This window comes from Denticeps clupeoides, chromosome 7 (assembly GCF_900700375.1).
Source record: "Denticeps clupeoides chromosome 7, fDenClu1.1, whole genome shotgun sequence".
NCBI lineage: Eukaryota > Metazoa > Chordata > Actinopteri > Clupeiformes > Denticipitidae > Denticeps > Denticeps clupeoides.
In genome coordinates, this window is record NC_041713.1 from 16,600,845 (window position 1) to 16,623,926 (window position 23,082).

The window sequence follows — 23,082 nt, forward strand, 5'->3', positions numbered from 1 at the left end:
GCACGGCCCCACCACCAGTATCAGCATCGGCATCACTATCGACAGAATTACCACGGCTTTCATCAGCACCACTGCCACAGCACCCACGGGAACACCACATGGCACCTTCATCGCCGCCGTCCGCTCCCTGACTCTCTCCACGCTTATCTCGTTATAAAAGCTCCCAGAACGAGAGCTGAACGCGCGAATCGGCCTGTGACGATGTTTCGATAACTGGCTGAGGAGTTTGTGAGTCTGTGGTTTGGATTTCAAATCCTCTGGATCCCCCCCCCGCCTCTCTCTCTCTCTCTCTCTCTCACTCCCTTGCAGTATGATCAAAGCTCGTAATGAGCCTCCTGTCACGGAGAGAAGCGATAGTATTGCCAAGGGAGGGATTCGAACTCCTTGCGGCGAGTCTTCACAAAGCTGTTTGCATATCTAAAACAGTTTAGCTGCACTGTATAGACGACAGTACAAAAATCAATTCTGCTCCGCTCGTAAGGAGACCGGTATCCTGTAATCTCACGGAAAGCGGCACAATTAAGTCTGTTTCGAAAAGCCTGGTTTTCTTTCCCCCAAAAAACATTTTCAGAACCAAAAAATGACCTATTTTTCCCGACGAGAGCACTGGCATTGCTAAAACTGTCCCTGCTTTGTAGTAAATTTTTTAGGGAAATGTTCAAATTGAATTATGATTAGAAAACCCCTCCTCTGCCGTTTAGAGATGTTCCCTTGGTTCCTCTGACTGTAGTGGCGTGGTTCTTTCTTCGGCGTGAAGAAGACTGCATCAGTTGTGGTGGACGGGTGGCGACGTGTCTTGTGTCCGCAGGCTGAAGTTCCCTGTGACCCTGAGCTGGTTGAGCAGGTATGGAACATGGATGGAATTACGCTGGTGTCAGGAGGTCTGTGTCAGGTCAGCGGCAGATGCAGGTTGCACGTTACAGTTCTGCACCAGCTTTATAAGAGTGTTGGATTTATTACGTAGGCATGATGGTGCAGCATTTACCACGCATGACATGGACAGTTTCAGTCCAGGTCCTGGACAATTTTTGACAACAACAACATTTATTTCTTATATAGCCCAAAATCACATACAGTATATCTCAATGGGCTTTGACAGACCCTACAGTTGACACCCCCCACACTTGACCCTCCTGCACACAAGGAAAAACTCTAGTGGAGAGCAAAAAACAAAGGAAGAAACGTTGGAAAGAGTGATATAGAGAGGGATGCCCTTCCAAGGTAGAGTGAGTCTGTGCAGGGTTGGTGATGATTTGTCCAATAAGAGAAAAAGTCCTACAGTTATAGAGGTGGAGAAGTCCAAAGTGTAGTATAGGGTGGAAGTAGCCTAGTGGGTAAAGTGAAGTGATTGTCACATGTGATACAAACGGTGCACACAGTGAAATTTGTTCTCTGCATTTAACCCATCAACCTAAGTGAACTGTGGGTAGCCATGACATGACAGGGAGCAGTGTGTGGGGACGGTGCTTTGCTCAGTGGCACCTCAGTGGCACCTTGGCGGATCGGGATTTGAACCGGCAACCTTCTGATTAAGGGGCTGTTTCCTGAACACACTCGCCTATGAACCAGAAGACCCAGGTTCAAATCCCACTTACTACAATCGTGTCCCCGAGCAAGACACTTAACCCTGAGTGTCTCCAGGGGGGACTGTCCCTGTAAGTCGCTCTGGTAAACGCTGTAAATGTGAATGTAGTATAGTGTAGTATTTCATGTTTAGACATGCAATCTGACTGAATTGGTGGCACCATGTTGTCATGGTGTAGTCATGTTGATGGTATAGACGCGCAACAGGCATTAGTGGCTTTCTACTGGGCCATAATAATTATACAGAGCAACAGTAATTCTAGTTGTGGTCGTGAAATTGAACTATGAGTCCGTCATTGGCAGATCGCAATTCGAGAAGACGGGGAGCCCACCGCCTCGGCCCGCCGAGCCCCGGAGGCGCAGTGCCGCGACGCGCCGCTTGGTGGCAGCCGAGCACAATGCGCCATAACCCGGCGCGACGCAAAGGCTGCGCGGCGCGCCGTGGAGGACGCCGCCGCAATCAGGACGCACAGTTATCACGCCGGATGCTTCATCAGGCGACCTGCCGGGCACTGTTCTCGCCGCACGTCACTCCGTCGTTACGGCCGGAAAGCCGCGCTCGGGTCGGTGGGGATGTTGCCGGCTCTGGAGGTGACCGCGCGTCTGGAACGGCGCGGATAAGGACCGTGGCGCGCCGCGTGGGAACGTGCCACGGGGCGCAGTAAAAGGCGGAGAAAGTTCTGCCGGTGTTTTTCTGACGCGTCCAGAAGCACCGGGAAACGCTCGCCGGCACCAGCGGATTACGCGCCGTCCTCTCGTCCCGGCGTTTTGCCAACAGATCCCGGCGTCGGCAAAGTTTTGATTTTGATTTTATTTTTTATTTTTGTTGTCTTGCACTCTCCTCGCCATCAGAAGGCAGGCGGAGCGCGTCCCTCCATCCCTCCATCCCTCCATCCCTCCACCCGGCTCCCGCGCAACATGGGAAGACCCCGCTCGGGACCGGACCGGACCCGGTGCGCGCTCGCATGGACCGCGCTGTGCTGCTGCTGCTGCCTCGTCGACGCCGCGGGAGCTCAAGGTAAGGACGGCGGCGGACGTTTATACCGGGCTGGACGGCTGCTCCCCGGGGACTCGCAAGTTTCCCGTTTTCCAGCCCGCTTACGAGACGCGGCTGCCACGTGATGGTAAAAAAGATACCCCACAGTTACCGTGCACCCCGCTGCCAGGGGTCAAAATACCCCACAGTTACCGTGCACCCCGCTGCCAGGGGTCAAAATACCCCACAGTTACCGTGCACCCCGCTGCCAGGGGTCAAAATACCCCACAGTTACCGTGCACCCCGCTGCCAGGGGTCAAAATACCCCACAGTTACCGTGCACCCCGCTGCCGGGGGTCAAAATACCCCACAGTTACCGTGCACCCCGCTGCCAGGGGTCAAAATACCCCACAGTTACCGTGCACCCCGCTGCCAGGGGTCAAAATACCCCACAGTTACCGTGCACCCCGCTGCCGGGGGTCAAAATACCCCACAGTTACCGTGCACCCCGCTGCCGGAGGTCAAGTTCACCGACAAGACTAAATCCTACAAGACAAGACGGTCCGGACTAAACTATATTAAACTCTCTCTCTCTCTCTCTCTCTCTCTCTCTCTCTCTCTCTCTCTCTCTATATATATATATATATATATGCTCTGACTACATTCCATATGTATATCCATATATATATATGTGTTAGTGTGTGTGTCTATGTGTGTATATATATATATATTCTACCTGCAGCTCTGACTACATTCCATATATATATATATATATATACACACATAGACACACACTAACACACACATGTATATATATATATATATATGGATATACATATGGAATGTAGTCAGAGCTGCAGGGAGAATTTATAACCCGGACCCACGTCTTTATTACCTTGTCAGCTCTGGTGTGTTAATTTCGATCGATTGTCCGCGCCACCTCCAGTGAGTTACGGCAGGGCTCGGTAAGGAATAATTAGGCGCACCGGGCGGTGATGTGCGGTGAGAGGGAGACGGGACGCCGGGCTCTGGACAGGTACACGGGTACCATGTGGTGCGGGGGACGGCGCGCTGTTTTGACCTTCCGGAGTTTCTTGTTCGGCCGGGCTCCTGGAGACACCTTCTGACAAGGTGCCCCGCAGCGGCGCGGCGCGCCGGGCCCCGGCTATAAAACTTAAGTAGCCTTCGACGAAGCAGATGGCCGACGTACAGTTCAGTGAACCATGTGAACCTCACTCTTTTTTTTTTTAAATCATTTCATTTTTTGAGTGCTGTTTGGTGCTGGGGATCCGCGGCATTATAATCACAATCACAATGCCCGGCGCGTCGAAGTGCCGCCAGGAACATAATCCACGGCCTTGTTTGTCTTTGAACAGGCCGCGTTGGGACGGAAAACGCGCCCACCTTCATGTGAGGAGGGCTTAGGCGTCTCTTGTTATGCAGAGCGCGCCATCGCCGCCGCTGGAGCCGGGAAGGCGGGTCACGTGGTTCCTCCTCTCGGCCTCTCTCCCGGAACCGTACCTCTCTGGTTCTAACGACGGCCCGTCGAATGAAGAAAATGGGGCTCCCCCCCAACCCCCCCTTCCTCCCTTCCACTCCAGGGGGGTGGGGGGGGGGTGAAGACAGATTCACTGAAAGCCACCGCCTCGGGTTGTCAATCAGGACACCCTGGCAAGGCGGGCTTTGCTCCCGGCGCAGGGGGTGGCATCGGCAGCCACGGGAGACTGGCCGCGTCCTTCGCGGGGGGGGGGGGACGCTTTTGTGAGCCGCGGGAGACGGCGTCTTCCAAAGCGAGCGCTCTCCCCACGGGGCCCGCGCATATTTGTCCGGGAGTTGGCCGCTAACGAACGCCAACGCCGCCGCGGCCCCGATTGGGCCGGAACGGGTCCGCTCGTCCTCGGAGAGGGACGGGAGCGGCGAGGACGCCACAAATTAGGGAGCAGAAACGCGGAAGCGGTGTCCCCGGGGAGAGACAGCGGTCCCCACATTTCCCTCCTGCTGCGTGTAATAGTGTGCCGTAGCGGGGACCCAGATGCACCGTAAAATGAAAAACTCAAGAGACATGGACACGGCGGACATCTCCCAAGCCAGAAGTGAGCACGGCGCCGCCGGTTTCGGGACGCTCCTCCCGTACGGACGCAGGCGTCTTGTTTTCTCCGTAATCTGGATGGCTGCATTGACATTCCGCCAAGACGAGGCCGACGACTTCTTCATTTATTTCCGCCGCAGCCGTTATTACGCCGGCCTGGCAGCTGTCAGCCATTTTCACATCTTTCAAATCTTACGATCACGCTTGATAATCCGACGCCGCTCACAGAACGGAATTCATTTCAAATGCGTCCAGGGCGTAATGTGATTAAAACGACCTGCTTTTATGCTCGAATGTGAGGGAGGATTCAGACGGAGGCCATTCGGTGCTGAAGTCTGCGTTGGCCCGGCTCTTTAGAAGACGCAATTTACATTTACATTTAAGGCATTTGGCTTTACCATCGATGAAGTGATCGTAGGGTGGTAGTAGCCTAGTGGGTAACACACTCGCCTATGAACCAGAAGACCCAGGTTCGAATCCCACTTACTACCATTGTGTCCCTGAGCAAGACACTTAACCCTGAGTGTCTCCAGGGGGGGACTGTCCCTGTAACTACTGGTTGTAAGTCGCTCTGGATAAGGGCGTCTGATAAATGCTGTAAATGTAAAATGTGATCAGTTCCGGTTCATTAGGACCCCCAAATATGAATACAATCTTTTTATTCACTCTGTTGTAGTTTCTATACATGAAGAAGACAATAAGATGGTTACAAGTTCATCTAAATATTCTCTAAAGAGGAAGGTCTTGAGCTGCCGTTAATACTCAGTGACTGAGCTGTTCTGACGTCGAGGGGAAGTTCATTCCACCACCGAGGGGCCAAGACGGACAAGCTGATGCAAACAGGAGAGTTAACCGCGTGGTGACGAGGAGGACACAACTACCCACTTTTTGTTGGTGTGCGATCCTTTCTGACACCCAGACGAAGACCTTCAAAGATGAAAATGGCAGGAGCCCGTCGTGATGATTGACGTCCCTCACGCGCTCTCCTTCTCCATTCTGGATGATTTAATCCCCCTTCCATCAAAATGTCACATGCCACATCCGTCTCCTCCCTTAATCTTCCGCTTCCCTCCATTCTAACGGCCGTCGTAGCCGGAGTGCGAACATCACAGATCCGAGCACTCCGCTGGCGAATGTGACGCTACTGAACGCGCCCCATGCACAACGTCTGATAGCGGCAGAACTACGCAGCCTACAACAAAGATGTGTTTCACTCTCTTTGCAGCCGTAATGTCAGCGTAATAGGTGACTAGATGTTTAAAGATGCGCGACACCCTGACCCCTCTCATCCAATCAGAGCTGTGCAGTTCGAGGCAGCGTTTTCCCTCCCGCTGTACAGCACAAACGCCGCAGAAAACAAGCTGAGTGTTTCATGGCGCAGATGGGCCATTATAAAGACCGAGTGTCGCTGCCCCCATGGACGCAGATGCCATAATTATGCACACGCTGTATTTATGGCGAATTTATCTCTGGCTTTCCTTGACACTTATTTAATTAAACATCTTCGGGGCAGAGTTTCGGAATCGTAACAGATGTCCCGTGAGTTTTTTTGACCAAAGGGGGGGGAGAAAAAAAAAGAAAGAAAAGAAACACTCATTTCTTTCCAGAGGAAGACACCCCCCCCTGCCCCCCACCCCCGCTCCCCGCTCGTTCTCTCCCCCCCCCCCCATAAACCCAGAGCCCTGCCGTTGCCCCAGGTGAGACTGGGAACAGTCGCGCTGGCCCGGAGATGTTTATTCATGCAGCCGGGGGACAGAATTTAATCAGAAGAGCGGAGAAGGAGCGGGCCGAAGGCGCAATCGTCACCCCTGAAGAATTTGCACAGTTATAAGCCATTTCGTGTGTTTTTTCTCTCTCTCTCTCTCTCTTTTTGCTCTCCATCACTGTGAAACATGGCCTGTTTTGCCGCCGCACAGCCACATATGAATGGCTGTAGTGTGATTAGAGGACGGGGGGTGGGGGGGGGGGGGTGGCCGGACTTTTGCAATTCGAGGCCTTTAACCGAGTCAGTCAAGCGGCAAAACTGCGTTTATGGTTCATAATGGAAATGTAATCAGATTAGTTTGGGCCTCGGGGCTTGGCACGCGGCCCGTGCCCGGTAATTGGCATGCGGCCGCGGGGCTGCGGCCGTCACCGTCCGCGCGGGGCACGCGCCGCCTTATCTGCCGTCGCCCCCGAACCGCTGCCATGCTCTGACACCCCAGAGGCAAACGTGACTTGTTGCCGGGGCTGCAGCGGCATAGCGCCGCACCAAAATAACATTCCCCGCGACGCTGTCTGGCAACAGCCGGGCAGCGGGAACCGGCAGGAGAACGCAGCCGCGCTTGGCAGGGAGAGTCGAAGCCACTCGCGCCAACGTCGCCGTTACAGCGAATCGGTTCTGGTTCCTCCGCCGCCGCGTCGACTCTCGGAGGTGATTAGGGCAGAGTAAACATATTCAGTTACTAATGGCGGCGCCGGTTCAACCGTGCTCGGCTGTTTAATATGATTTCGGGAACAAAGGCCGATAATGTGGAGTGTTCTCCCTTCGTGTGATTGAGGGAAGGAGGAAGAAGCCCCCGCGGAAGACGGGGAGATAGAAAGGGGCGGCGGTCTTTGATTAACGGCTTGTGAGAGGGTGCGTCACCAATAAGAGCCTCGCGGTTGAAGAAGACGTGGGATTTCAGGGCACGTTTAAATCAAAGAGCATCAGGGGCGCCCCCCCCCCCCCCCACCCCCCCCCCCCCCCCCCCCCCCCCTCGGCTGTTTACGTACGAGAGCAAAAGCCCGCCGGTTGTTAGACAATGCGCTCTCCGCGTGTTAAGTTGCTCTCGTGTTAAGAAAAAAAATCCTCCAGGTTGCACTTTGTGCTTTTAAGTCGAAAAAGACGTGGCTTTGGAAGTGATTATTTGAGAATGGCGTTCAGACGGCAGGCCGGAGGAGGTCGCGATTGGAACCATTTCTCCCCCCCTAGCACACGCAAGCCCATTGGCTTTAATACTACGGTTACAGCACAAAACGGGCACAAAAGCACGATTAAATGAAACCAATTATGTCCACTTCTGTGTTCCACAAAATGATATCTTTAACCAGGGATGATCATTTTACTGATGGGACTGCTGAATTTTGGGAAGACGCCTCCGATTCCCCCGTTCATCGCTGGCTGATGAGTATGGTGATGAGTGGGTAACACACTCGCCTATGAACCAGAAGACCCGGGTTCGAATCCCACTTACTACCATTGTGTCCCTGAGCAAGACACTTAACCCTAAGAGGCTCCAGGGAGACTGTCCCTGTAACTACTGATTGTAAGTCGCTCTGGATAAGGGCGTCTGATAAATGCTGTAAATGTAAATTTAAGCGATATGACATGGGCTTCTGTGAAAAAAAATGTCCTTTTCCGTTCATTTCGCATACAATTCCCTCCCACAGAATCATCCCTCCGTCAACATTGAGGACAGAACAAAATGTCTGTGTTAATCCGGAGTGGGAAATGTTAAATGCATGTGACATAAGCCCTAACCTTCAAGATAATGCATGTCCATCCAAAGAACGGTACTGAACATTTCAATGTGCTAATGGCTATAAATCAGTTCAATCCAACATCCCTCCCACAATGCATTTTGTTCTGGCGAATATTTTTACTGATGTTCCTTAAATCAGAATACATTACACTGTTATTGGTCTTATATGGCATAAGCGCGTCTGTGTTGTCTTTGGACGGACATGACTGCCGCATGCCGGCGGTAGATGAATGGGATGGAATTGTAAGGTGGCTGCACGCCGGTTTGTGTAGGAAAGTGAGGGAAGGACGTGATGAGATGATGAAACAGGAACAGTGTATCTTATTCTTGGCGGATGCAGCCTTGTTTCAAGCCCCTGGGCTGTTCTGTGTAAACATTTAAAGAGCACAAAAGCTTCAACTCAAGCAAAACCGCCGAGAGAAACAAAGCCCTCCGTAGCACATTTTGAGCCGTGCAGCTCCACTTTCCTTCCAGTCGCGGCCTCCTGGGAGATTGCGGGTGTATTCTTGTGTTGTGAATAAAATGGCAAAAAAAGGCAAGAGATGCAGAGTCAGGTAATGATAAAGAGATCGAAAGAAGCCCAGAGCTGAAAGACTCATATTCTCCCCTCGTTTTTTGTTCTTGTAATTTCTTCATCTTGAAGCTCAGAGTCGTGGAGCTATTTATACGTCTGATGCGAAGGCAACACTTGACATTCAGCATTGCCCGTCCTGTTCATTTCCATGGTTGGTCACAATGCGCTGCCATGCATGTTGGTTGGGCCAGCGCGTATAAAGTGGCGGGCTTACATCTGAAAGCTTGTTTGTTGCCTTGGCTTGACATTAAAGATAAGTCATCCTGAAAGCCGTGGAAATGCCACGTCCTGTTTTGCGGGGAGAACCCTTCAACCTCGCGACTCTCAGTCACCGGCTCGCCTCGGCCTGGCGCGGCCTGGCATCGCTGAGGCATCGCTGGTCTCTTGGAGGCTGGGTTGGGGAGGATTGAGAACCCGCGGCACGCACCCTCTCGCCGTGCATGGGAATGGCTCTGATTGTTGGGCTGCCCGGCTGGTTCTCAGCCCCCACCATGGCATCTAGCCGGAGGGCTTGTCTGGCTGGAGGCCTCTGGCCGCATCGTAAAGCCATGTGTTCAGGATTGATTAGGACAAATGCGGCTCCTTTCCCCTTTGGATAGGCTCGCGCCAGAACTCTATTGGCTCTACTACTTTAAAAGTGACACTAGGCTGTTCGCCAGGTCTTCATGGACCCCTTCACATAACTAAATAGGAAGAATGGGATCTTATCTGTACCTTATTTATTAATAAAACTATTGATAAGACTATTTGTGATTGTCTGGTGCTTGTAAAGAAGACCCGTGATTATGCCATTTCTCATCATGTTTCTGCGCTCGTGCGCCTTGTGCGTTCTGCAGCAAACCAACCCGACTGGAGCTTTGAAGCCAGACCTCCGACTTTCAGAGTGTCTGCGAGCGTGTGTGCGCTTAATATGCAGTGATATGTAAATGCACACTCTGAAGTCTCAATCAGTACAAAGCTAACGTGACTCTGCGGGGGCTTTGGAGGACCCTGTTCTAAAGAGCTGGGATTTTGGGGCAAGGGATGCGGAGGATTTAAATATGAGCCGGGGCTCCAGGCGCCTCTGCGCTCAGAGAAGGAGGACAGGCTCCCTGCAACCCCCGTAAGATACTTTTAAGCCTGGAGGGCCCGTCTGTGCGAATCTCTCTGGGAGCCACCAGGTTTAATGGCTTAGCCGATTGCCGTTGTTTAATTAGAGGTCGTAGTTTCGAACGAGAGGCGGGGATCAATGCAAGCGGCGGCATCGTTCATGGGAACGCGGCGCGCCTCCGTGCAATTTTGAGGGGGTTACAAAAAGCGGAGACGGCATCAGAGGTTAAACAGGGAAGCTACGGTGCATCGCAATTTGCACCTCTCAAAGCAATGAATACTGACATGGATGAAAGAGATCCCCGCTCCGATATATTTGGCCATTTATTTTCATTTCAAAGGGAGCACGAAAGTAGAATCTAATAAAAAGCCGTCTTTATTACTTTGATGCATTAAAAACAGACGTGAAGCCGCGCGCGCTCAGAAATCTGTATGCCCCGGACGAACTGTCAGGTGCAGTCCTACACACGGAGGCGCGGCCTCGCACATGCCAGCATTCACATCGTCTAACATCGGTAGTTGGCCGCTGGATGTTTTTTGTTGAGTGTTGCTCATACATCACGAGCGGGGCCGGTTTTACACAGCCCAAGTGTCCACTGGGGGGGTGGGACGCTTCAAAGGAACCATGCTCTTTGTCCGCTAACGGTACTTGTGTTTTTTTTTTTTTTTATTTTATTTCCTGCAGAAGCTCAGCTATACTCGTGTGTCTTTGTACATGAACAGAGCTCTGGAGGGAGGGAGGAAGAGAGGTTGCGAACGCGTGGACAGATTGCTGCGGTACACAGTGGCATAAATCCCAAATTCAGTACGGATGTGTGGGTAGCTAGGAGACGGGCTGTGAGTAAAATGGTGTGGGGATCAGGGGGATTAGCGGCCCAGGCTGGGGCGCAGGAGAGAATCCGAATCCCCATGATCTCTCAAGCCCTGGCCTCCAGCCTCGGCCTTCTGCTGACCGTGCAGGCTGCTCCTTGGCTCCTCCCCTCGATTGTCTTTCCCCGCACCCCAGGGGCTTTTATTGTTTTCTTTTGATCCATTCACACAACACACAGAAAGGTCACTGCGAAAAAAATAAAAGCTATATAATATACAGTACAGGCCAAAAGATTGGACACACCTTCTCATTCAATGTGTTTTCTTTATTTTCATGACCATTTACGTTGGTAGATTCTCACTGAAGGCTTCAAAACTATGAATGAACACATGTGGAGTTATGTACTTAACAAAAATTGGAGACCTGGCATCCACAGTCACCGGACCTGAACCCAATCCAGATGGTTTGGGGAGAGCTGGACCGCAGAGTGAAGGCAAAGGGGCCAACAAGTGCTAAACACCTCTGGGAACTCCTTCAAGACTGTTGGAAAAGCATTTCAGGTGACGACCTCTTGAAGCTCATCGAGAGAATGCCAAGAGTGTGTAAAGCAGTAATCAGAATAAAGGGTGAACTTGAATATAAAACATGTTTTTAATATTTCACCTTTTTTTGTTAAGTACATAACTCCACATGTGTTCATTCATAGTTTTGATGCCTTCAGTGAGAATCTAACAATGTAAATGGTCATGAAAATAAAGAAAACACATTGAATGTGTTTATGTGTGTGTGTATCAACGAGTCTGGAAGGCATGGACACAGCAGGAGAGGGGTGGCAGGTAGGGTCACGTCTGCTGTACGCTCTGGGTCAGAGTGTTCAGGCAGGCAACAAGTGTCAAGGTGTCAGACACAAAAAAAAAACATTACATTCTCACTATCTAGAGCAGCAAATAGACATTTTTGCACCCAATCAAAAATTTAGAGAGCGGAGCTTTTAAGAAGATGTCTTGTAGTGTGTACGGTGTGTCTGCATGTTCTGAATGAGCAGTTTTCAATGTTTTATTTGACAAGACACACAGCGAATGCATTGGTTTTTACAAGTACTTATGAATGTGCCTTTGTGGGTTTCTAAGGGTATTTTTGTGTAAATACGTGTGCGTATAAATGTCACGTGAATGACTTTATAGTGTGTTTCCTGTGTATTTCATCAGTAGCATCCTGTCGGACGGTAGCGTTTTTATGGCGTACCCCAGCGGCTGGACCTGGCTGACCTGCTCATCGATCCCTAAGCCTCATTAATACCTCTGGTCTAGTAGCTTTGTGGAATGGACCCATCATCACACTTTTTCCATCTTAACAGGGGAAAAAAGGAGCCCGCACGGTCCGCAAAAAAACACATTCACACACACACCTCCATACAAACACAGGCCCAGCGCACAGACAGACAACGGCTGAAAGGGCAGCGTGAGTTTAAAAAGCTTTAATTATGTTCCACTCCGAATCCCGCGTGTGTCCCGGCTCGGAGAGTCTGTTTTATTAATGCAGTCCTGAGTGAAAACTCGGAGCGAGAAAGGGAAGGGTAAGAAAGGGCAGCTGAGAGGAGGAGAGAGAAACAAAGAACACGACAGCAGCCCAGGAAGCATACGGCGAAACACTTCATTAAAAAAAACTGTTACTGTAGAAACCGAGCTTCATAATGGCTGTTTTTCTAAAAGACAGAATCCGGCTGCAAAGTCTATTACACAATTTGTTACATGAGTGTGTAACTCATTTTCACCGCAAAAAAACTCCAAAACAAATCAAAAGAGGCTTAACACCATTTCCCCATGAAGATATCTTCCTCCAGATTGCAATTTTTCTAAATAATTATGTGTAACATTTGTCGCTAAGACGGCTGAACATAAGGCCTAGCACAAGAAGCACATTTGCCAAAATTATTTCATTATTTAAAGTTTGTCTGTTGGGTTTTTGAGACCATAGCTCTAGCTCCCTTATCCAGACAAACTCCAACGTTCATTCAACGTTCAACATTGGAAACTTTTCAAATGTTCAAAAATGTGGAAAACATCCAGATGGCATCCTATAAAATTATATTAGCCAAATCTGATAAAAAAGGTGATATTTCTGTGAGGATCTGGGAACATTTCTGGCAACATTTCATTGAAAGATAAGCTTTATGCAAATATGGTGTTTTATATCTTTATAATGTTTTTTTTCTTTCTTTAAACTCGGTTCTGTATTCCTTTCGCTGTGTTCTTTATATGATGCCAATCTGGATGGGATTTGCACTCATAGGTCGTGCTGTATCTTTTTTGTTCACTTGTTAATAGAAACTTAAATTATCAAAAGAAAAAAAAACGAAAACACAATAGGCTGATGCTGGTTTCAACTCATCTCAAAAGATCAATCTTACTGGTCGTGTGTGGTCTTACCTTTATGGCCAATGTTAAGATGTTGAGAGTTACTGGGAGCAAAATGTTACTAGGGTTGCTTTTAAACCCCAAAACATGATTCTCAGTTCTGTTTTTTTCCGGCTGATTTTTTTTACCCTGTACTTTTCATCTACTTTTACGTGTGGCCCACATCTGATTTGTGCATTTGTACCAGGTTTACACTTGGCAATCTTGCACATTGTGTTAAAGATATTAATGGATGACACCAAATTACACACAAGCTAGTGGACAACACCGAAGTAGACCTTTGCTTAATCACTTTGCAAGAGGGATTTCCCAAAAACAGCTACGGGAGAAGGGCAGTCAATGCTTGTGCAGACAGTGTAATTGTCTCTATGATGATTCAAAGAGATGTTTAGGAGCAAGAGAGTCCTCCACATAAATGTATATGAAACTGTCAAAATTCAATGAAATGCATTGTGTGGGTACATCCAAACATGTCTGTTTACACTGCAGTCGCAGTAGCACAGATCCGATCAGAAAAAAATAGGAATCAAATTTGAGCCGTGTTCGTGGACGAGAATTGACCTGATTGTGTAAGATGACATACTTAGCACATTGGTTGTGTCCTTGTGTCACGTTTGCTTCGTCCAACCTGTCATGTGGTGTCCGCACTTTGCATATATTTGTTTCTATCGTACTCTCTGTGACTAACTGTGGTCACTTGACATTTGCCGGTTGCCGGTTCGAATACCAATCCGCCAAGGTGCCACTGAGCAAAAGCACCGTCCCCACACACTGCTCCCCGGGCGCCTGTCATGGCTGCCCACTGCTCACTCAGGGTGATGGGTTAAATGCAGAGGACAAATTTCACTGTGTGCACCGTGTGCTGTGCTGCTGTGTATCACATGTGACAATCACTTCACTTTATTTGCTAAAACGCTAAAGCATGAGCTTTTTGCTGCAGGCAGCCATGTTGTTTTTCTCACTTTATTTATGGAACATGCTGAGGTAAAAAATGATTCAATTTCAAGGTGCAACTTCAAGCATTGAATATAGAGTACAATAGTAATAAAATCCACCATGCAGCCCTACTGACCTTCATTGAACACATATCAGTGGTTGCTTTTTCAAGAAAACACTTTTTTTTTTCAAAGAAAACACAGCCCTACATCCTATGCTATGTGTGTGTCTTAGACCTCTTTGACAGTGATTCAATATCAAACATCACATCTGATGTCTTCATTTCAGTCTTTCATCAATAAGATCTGACATTTTAATTAGGCTGAGTAGAGAGGCTGGACATATAAACATTGACATGAAGCAGCAGCTCCATTATACAAATCCTGTGGCAATATGCAGCAGTATGATACTACTGCGTTTCCATTCTAAAAAGGTTCATTTCTGAAATGTCAATTATTTCATAAAAATACTGAGAACTAATACTTACTGCATTTGAATTCTTCTTTCATTATGTGATCTGACATCATAACCATTATTTTGTGAATCTTTGTCATTTTCATAATAATATAATGTTTTCATAATAACCATGCACAATGCTATCCAAATTCATCATCAGAAATTTGTGTCGTATGACAAATTATATACACTGGTTGGGCAAGATTGAATTCTAAATAGGCTACATATGTCACTAATAAGATGTTATAAATAATTCATGAATAGTTGTAATTCATAAAAATTGGTATCAGGACCATGATACTTTCTAAAGGATCTCTGTTCAATAACAAACTGTGAATTAAACATATAGGGTAATCATATAGGTTGATCGTACTCATCACCCACCCGGTTTTATAGAACTTTGCATGCAGCCTAATTACAGCACCTGCAATTTTCTCTTTTCCTGAGAGATCGTATTTCAACGTGGGCATTAATTCTCACAGCTGGTTTACGTATCGTAAGCCATTGATTAGGCGATTTCTTGTGGAGCGTTTGGAAAGGGAGATTTGCGAAAGACAGAGTTGTGGGGGCGCCTCGCGGCTAATTGCACTCATTAGCAACACAGCGCTCACACCCTTCCTTCTTCTGCACAATTAGGAGCCTCCTGAAGAGACGTTATGATGCAGAATATCACGTTGGGTCAAGGAGATAAAAGGGGTCTAATTAATTCTCATTTAGATGAACAATCTTTTTTTACATTTGGAAGCCTGTAAATAGCCTCTCCGTGTACGTTTATACCTTTTACTTACATTTACATTTACAGCATTTAGCAGATGCCCTAATCCAGAGCAATTTACTATCAGTAGATACAGGGACAGTCCCCCCCTGGAGCAATTTAGGATTAAGTGTCTTGCTCAGGGACACAATGGTAGTATGCGGGATTTGAACCTGGGTCTTCTGGTTCATAGGCGAGTGTGTTACCCACTAGGCTACTATCAGCCCTTCTTCACAGTTGACACAGTTGGTCCTGCGCTGTTGTGGATGTGCAGACCTAGAAAATCAAATAGGTGTTGTTGGCTGACAGCAGCCACCTTCCCCGCGACCGGCCGCGTTATTAATTTTGCGCGGCGAACATTGCGTCCTCCAGCCGGGAGCTCCCGCATTAAGGAGCCGCTCTTGTGAATGACACTCAGGACTAATGAATATGAATACATTTATAAAAATAGACATCCTGCTTTTCTGAGCACAGATTGGGAGCGACAGTCACATTGGCCGGGTTGGGTTTGATGAGAGAGGCAACCGGTGCCCCTGGAGATGGGGGACGGGAGGGGGGGACGCCACGGGGATCAGACACACATGCACATGAGCACAGGCACTAGCCAATATACAAAACGACAGGTTTACACAAAGGAAAACAGCGATAGAAGATAGAAGATAGAAGATAGAGGATGGGCCGGTGTCCCCTCTGCTATTGCAGGTGACTTTTGGAGACAGGCCAGTCTTTCAATCGTCTTTCTCTATTCCTCTCATTACCGTTGTATCCACTGACAACCACACGCCACCGAATGTGTGTGTGTGTGTTTATTGTATAATTACGCAGCCTCCCTGCAATGTTCCTGCACACAAAATGACAAACAGAATTGGAGTCCAGATTATTCTCTGCACCTTAAAAAAATAAGGGACATCACCAAACCATTTACATCTCCCAGCTGAGCAGTTGTGCCGGACACTTGTTAATACACATGCTTGTAATGTAGAAGGCGGAGCCGCTGTTTTTTTATACCGGTCTGAGACGAACGCCCAGGGCTAACACACAGTGCCTGTCCCAGTAATGCACACCTAATGAATTGAATTAATCTATTCTGCCATCAGTGGACTTCGATTCAGCTTATCTCAAATGAACACATTGGTCAGATCAAAGACGGAGGCAGTGATAGGATGCATCGGAGTGATTAGCGTTGTGCCGTGATTACGTGGGCATCGTTGGAGAACACACACACGCAGACAGAAACACACCAACCTGTTCAGAGATAGCCTTTGTCAGAGATGGGATGAACCTACACTCTTCTGCTAAATCCCGAGAACCTGATATGCAAATGAGCTGTGTCTGTGTCTCTCATTTGTAATTGATTCGTGATGTTTCTTTTGATCTGTTTTGTCTAAATAACGTGGGACATTGTTTCTGAATCTGATCTGCCAAAAAGAATACAAATTCCTTAGTTTGTTCCGCCGAAATATAGAATGTGTTTTAAGGTTTTCTGCTGCTGCAAAGGATTCTGGGTTGGATTACTGAATAGGCATTTATAGAACAAATGTGTGCTGGTGGTGCGAAAGAATAAGGATTACTGGCACATTATCTATGACCATCTCAGACGGCATTATGTGGAAGTGGCTAGGGGCCTTGTTGCAAAAATAAATGCATCAGGTTTGAAATCTCAAGGATAACAGGAAAATTGTGTGCAAAATTTCATCAGGTAAGATGAAATAAGCTGCAATAAATGGTGGATTTTTGCTTGGTTCAGGTTCCTTTGTGCTGCTGTAAAATGAGAATCTATAGTGCATCTATTCACTGCATATAAGAAACTGCATTAGTAATATAAACCATTGGTCCCCAAACTACATCCTGCTGGCTGAATATTGCTGAATATCGTATCATACTGGGTGGCCCTCTGTGACATTTGTGTGATATATTGCATCTGGCATCTGGAGTGATGGTGGTGCTCCATGAGACCCTTTAACTTGCTCACTTTTTCATCATCCATAAATTCTCATCCCTAATCAGGTTCAAGGCTGCCGGAGCCCATCCCAGGGCTTTGGGCACAGGATACCCATGGCAGGATGGGAGCCCATGGCAGGATTTGTGGGATTATGAAAAAACAACTTTTTTCAATCTTGCATAGACTCTGCCATGTCTTCTTCTTTACCCTCTTGAACTGATATCCTGCCGTCCCACATCCACAAGCTTTGAGAAAATGTGCACAAATCTGGACTGAAACAGACAGGGACACTGATCCAGCCCTCCTGAGACCATTAATAAAAATCCTGAACATCTAGTAGTTTACAGTTTTCCTTCCCTTCTTTGCTCTCTTCCTGGCCTTGTCACTGCACAATAGAAGAGATAGCGAATGGAAAAACGCGTTTCATCATTGTGAGTTTCTTGTGGAAGCTTGATGGAGCGAGAGGCGCTGGATAGTGCATTTATGTGAATGTTGGGCGAGGGCATGTGACCGTGTTTGTGATTGAATGATTTCATTGAAATGTCAAGAGTCATCAGGTTCCATTCAGTCTCAATCATGATGAGCACTCCCTCCCTCCCCCCAGCATGTAGCACAGAGATTTCTCCCTCCTCTCGTGTTGATTTAGCCCTACTTGACATTGCCGAACCTGCTGCACTGTCTGTCTGTATACCAAAGATCTGCGGCACTTTTTTATCTTTGCATTTTTTTTATACACTGTTCTGGGTCAAGGGTCAATTAAAGCTTATTGAATAAATCATAGTGTGGAATAGCAGACAGCTGTGAGCGATCCCAGCCCACCGTCCTTCCCCTTCAACTGATTGGAAGTGAGCCGGGCGCGGGTCTGTAATGTCCTGTATATATGCACAGATTCATATTGCAGTCACAGCCATGGAGACTGAGAAATTGGTGGTTTAAGATGAAGTCGAAATTGGAAAGTGGTTATCGTGTCCGCATGAGGAAACACATTTTGAGACTCCCGGTGGTTGGGGAGGGCTCGAGCGGCGGGAGAGGGGGGAGATGGTAGAGAAATGTCCTGGCCATGGGTGGAGGACGGCGTCATTCAGGAGCTTTTCCCCAGGGCCGCAGACCAAGAAAAGCTCAGTCCTGCCAACAAAAGTCTGACTTGGAGACCGGCAAAGGATGATAACTAAGGGTCCGGAATAAATAATGCACCGGCGTTCAAATGTGATTAAGCTAATCTATGATCTGAAGACGGAATATCTTTCACTGACTTGCAGCGTCCGCAATAGTAAAAAAAACCTGATGTTTCGTAATTTGCTGCTTTGTAGCTGAGTAGACAGCCTCAGACCCAACAGGTTTTAGACAGAGCAAAAAATATAATCCATCAAACTGATAGAATTAGTACAATTTAATTGATTTGGTCATTTTATCAGACTTCTCTCCTTGACCTAGTAGGGATGCAATACAAGTGGGATGCAATTCAGCTAGTAGCATTTAGTTAGTTTTATTTGCAGTTTTTTTTTCGGTTGACGTATGACTTCACAGACCATAACAATATTTACTTTTTTTGCAGATTTACTTTTAAGTAGATGCTGTGCACTTTGCTTTCTTTTTTTGTTTGTTTGTTTTCTTTTGTTTTTATCATTATGATGAATTATTTAACATGTTCAAATAAATTAACACAATTAACACAGCTGCATGTTGTTTACTTCTTGTGTGGGTCTGACTTAATGACATGGTTGCGAAATTCCTCCTAGGGGAAGGGGTTTTAGGCTGGATTCAGATGGCGGACGTTTTGTGTGCATTTACATGATTTTTAAATGGAGCACATGGCGTTTAAACCCTGGGATCGCGAGGTTGCGGTGCGTCCACAATGCTTTTGGTTCCATATGGTTCTACATCATTCAATCTTCACACATTGACTGTGAATTCTCCATACAACTGCTTATTCTAAACGTTAGCCCCTGTGCTTCAACAGATTGTGTACCGTAACAGCCCTAATTAAATGTACTCTTAATTCATTGCAAAATGTGTGATTAAACTGTTTTCATATTGATTGACAGATTTATCGTTTTATCAATTCTTCTGAAAGCTGTAGGTCCAGAGAGGTAATTGTGTTTTGTGTCTTGGCCAGTTTGGGTCCAATTGAAGGTCCAACTGATTTATTACACTTTCAGTCAGATGCTTATCCGTATTTTAAAATAGTTATTACCTGTGTTTAAAAAAATGCAATCGTGAGAATGCCGTTATGTTCTTAATAATAAGATCCTTTTCCTCCTCGGGGGAATAGATGGAACCTCTTGAGTTCTTGTTCTCGCCGTGGTCATGGGAAAACCTGACCAGTGGCCGCTGTGCTTCCATTTAATTCCCAATGTCCCTCTCCACTGCGCCGCAGCAGCTATCAGTTTATCGACCGGGTGATCACTAGGCAGTAATTTGCTTGGACTTGCAGGGGCATGATTAAAGATCTTCTCCACAGCGTGGTGGCTTGGCTCTGCCTGGAGCTTAAGTGTGACATCGAGGGAGATTTTGGTTGGTTTTGCACGCTGCTGAGATAGCCCAATCCTCTGCCAGCCCAAGAGGTGATGAATGCATGAATAAACACCACTAATTCTCCCTAAGCAAAATTTAATTCCTGTGGCCTTTTAAATAATTGGCTGAGTCTTCTAATGGGATTTAGGGGTGCTAGGCTTGGTCGAACTTGTTGGGGCATAGTGAATGCATATTAGATGTGAGAATAAAGAGGCAGTGTGTCAGCGAGATCTAGGCAGAGAGAGCAAGAAGGAGAGAGATGATTGCTGTAGGACATCTGCCAGCCTTTTTCTAATTAAGTACGTCTTGGAGAGAGATCAAGAGATGGGTATACCCCAGTGAAAAGCTCGTTACGGCACTACACGCTTTGACTGGGCTGTTGGTTATGGAGGTGTGGGTAACTTGCTGGATGAGTCACTAGGCCTGCAGTGATTGAGCTCAAGAAGCAACTTGCAGATATTTCGCCCGTGCTCATCCTTCACACACGTCTGCTTGGGATTAAACATCTGCTGCTGCTCAAGACCAATTTTGTTCCACTGACAACCAATGTTAGGATGGTAGTAGCCTAGTGGACAACACACCCACCTATGAACCAGAGGATGACAAAGGCACAGGTTTAAACCACACTTACTACCATTGTGTCCCTGAGCAAAACACTTAACCCTGAGTGTCTCCAGGGGGGGACTGTCCCTGTAACTACTGATTGCAAATCACTCTGGATAAGGGCGTCAGATAAATGCTGTGGACGTAAATGTCAGCGAATAGATGAACTCAAGGTTGTATCAGGAGTGGATTTATTTGAATCCGTATGTTGCTGGTCCCTCCCTGGGTGGGCGGCAGGGGCCGACAGGACCCGTCAGTGCCGGATCACTGAGTCCATTCAGGCCCACAGCCACCAAGAACGAGCCATAGATCCAGGTTTTGTGTTCCCTGAATAGGAAGGCTGTTGCCTCCACAGGCTAGGTCAGTAGGGGTGGATTTTCACTGGAGGGGTGGTGGGTTCAGAAATTTGCCAGGTCAGGATAAATGTGGCTGTTTTGGTTTGCTGTGGGTGGCATCTTGCCAGCCTCTGCCCAGCAGATGTTAACCTCCTACCATTGTGACAGCGCATGCATTGGGACATGGTGGGGAGTCACATTCAACACATTCATTTAAAGCCGAACTGTGCCACTGCGGTGGTGCATTTCGTATTGAAAGGGGAATGAGGCTTGTGCTCTTATGTCACTGTGACCCCAGCAGACCGATCAATCAGGTGCCATGGTTTCCAGATGCCGTGCAGAGACTCCATCTTGCTTCCCGTTGATCTCTAGCTATATGAAACACAGCGCCTGACATTTTCTGATTTGGATTTGGTCAATTTTCAAGTGTGCGGGTCACGTCGGACAGTTCAGCTGTCTCTGAAGTCCCTCTGTAAATGCCTTGGCTGTCTCCTCTTGGCTTTTTCCAGAAGGTTCTTCCTCTGGGAGCCAAGAGGGCATAGCAGCAGATGCTGCCGTGGTTTTGCGCCTCTGCTTCCTCCCACCACATGAGACGGTGAAGCCATTTCCTCTGCGGGGGCAAATCGGTTAATTCCGTCATCTGTTTCTCATTTGTGGCACCCGTTTCTGTTCATGGAGCTCCGGAGTCGTCGTTAAATATTTGGTGTGGGCTGGTGGCAGAGCTACAAACAGTGAGGTGTCTATCGCTGGTATGAGCCTGGGTGTGTGCTGGTGCCACAAGATGGGTGGAGAAACTAAAAAGCTTGGAACATGATTAACATAAACACACCGCCGTGCAAAATCCAGTGCGCTGAACTCTAGATTATTATAATAAGCACTGTGCTTAATAACAGGACACAGTCTAAAGGCATGATTTATATTACTTTGTGGTTATGGAATTTTTTTTTCTGCCAGTGCATGTTCCACTCAGGCAGTTCCTTTGAGTGCCCTCATAAGACCTCGACACACATCCTGAACTAATGCTTACAAGACTTTGGTGCTTGACTCTCATTTCCTGTAATTTGGCTAATTAACCTTTTGCCAGATGCTTTACTTCTGTCATTAATGCCTTCCATACGTTGCCAATTCAGTTTCTCCTGATACAAAACACACACACACACACACACACACACACACACACACACACACACACACACACACACACACACACACACTCCCAGACAGTGTCTTCACACAGATACTTCTTGAGGGAAACCAGTCCACCAGCATAATCTCTGAGACTGGGGGGGGGGCACCGGGGCGCCACCTCAGTGTGTTTTTCGCATAGGAGGGAATTGGCACGGGGCCGCCGCTACCTCCCACCACCTGTCACGGCGTCGGCGCGGGAAGGAGCGCTGCAGTCAACAGGAGTGACATTAAGACCGATTGCCCCGTTTTAATCAGGGGGAGTGCCTGTAACTGCAGGGAGTCCCCCGGCCTGAGAGGATCGGATGGAACCTGAGAGTTTATCGGCGGGATATTACCACGCGCAAGACTGTGTGTGAGCGCGAATCACATCTCCTGCCACGAATAAACAGAGCAAACGCACACACACACACACACACACACACACACACAGACAAGAAATACATGTGAATTTTGCCTGCGCTGTTTACCCGGGCATTATCTGTCACACAAGGAGTTTTGCCGAGGCTTAGCACATGTACTCACAAGCAATCAAATGCAATTGTGATTTGCCATGTTTGGCTTTAGGCTTTGGTTAGAAGAACATACGCAGTTTCAGTTCAGTTTAGTACACAGCTCAAAAGCAATACGATATTTAAAAAAAAAAATTGTTCTTTAATTGTTTTCAGTGTAGCTCCAGCTAGCGCATCTCCTTGCAGGGCGGGACTTATGCAAGCATGTTTACCTCTGCGGCAGATCACCAGGCCCTGTAAAAAGCCATATGGGGTTATTTTTTTCGTGCCGTTTTAAATTAAATACCCAAACAATGGTCTTAAGTTTGAAGGATGCAACGCTGATACCCATATCAGCAAACAAAGGCTGGACACAGCGATGTGGGATTAGGGTAATAATTGAAAGCATTTTGGGGCGGGCTGGTGGCGGGGTGTTGTTATGATGCACCATGGTATTCAGCACTGCTCACTCTGTCATTGTCCACCGTCACATTATTGTCATCCGAGAGATAATCCTAATCCTCGGGTTTTAGGCACCTCACAGCATATGACAACTACGCCTCATCACGAAGCTTCCAGCCTTTTCAGTGCAATCCCTGGGCGATGGTACGCCGCAGATTACTCCTCCCCCGAGACAGAGAAACAGATTATCCCACGCCCACCTCAGACCCCCCTCCCTTAACACAGGGATTAGGGTCGGTAATCTGCCTGTCACCAGTGACGAGCACGGCCTCTGGGACACCTCAGGGCCAAAGACATTCTCTGGATTATTCATTCCCCACCCATCTTTAATCCTGACCCACCCCAGGGCCCGTCCCCCAAG

The 23,082-nt window shown here is 47.8% G+C and overlaps 1 protein-coding gene across 5 annotated transcripts in view; it reads left to right on the top strand.

Annotated features, from left to right (window-relative positions):
- The first annotated feature begins 2,009 nt into the window (after positions 1 to 2,009).
- Positions 2,010 to 23,082, top strand: part of sdk2a (sidekick cell adhesion molecule 2a) — a 100,154-nt gene continuing 79,081 nt past the window's right edge. For 4 of the 5 annotated variants that reach the window (XR_003750303.1, XM_028986408.1, XM_028986409.1 and 1 more), the window contains exon 1: positions 2,010 to 2,602. Coding sequence is in view for 4 of the 5 variants with exons in the window: in XM_028986408.1 (XP_028842241.1) it covers positions 2,503 to 2,602 (100 nt within the window). In the remaining variant the exon portion in view is untranslated. Of the gene's footprint in view, positions 2,603 to 4,605; positions 4,654 to 23,082 lie in introns of those variants that run through there. The other variant, XM_028986411.1, reaches the window with a different exon arrangement.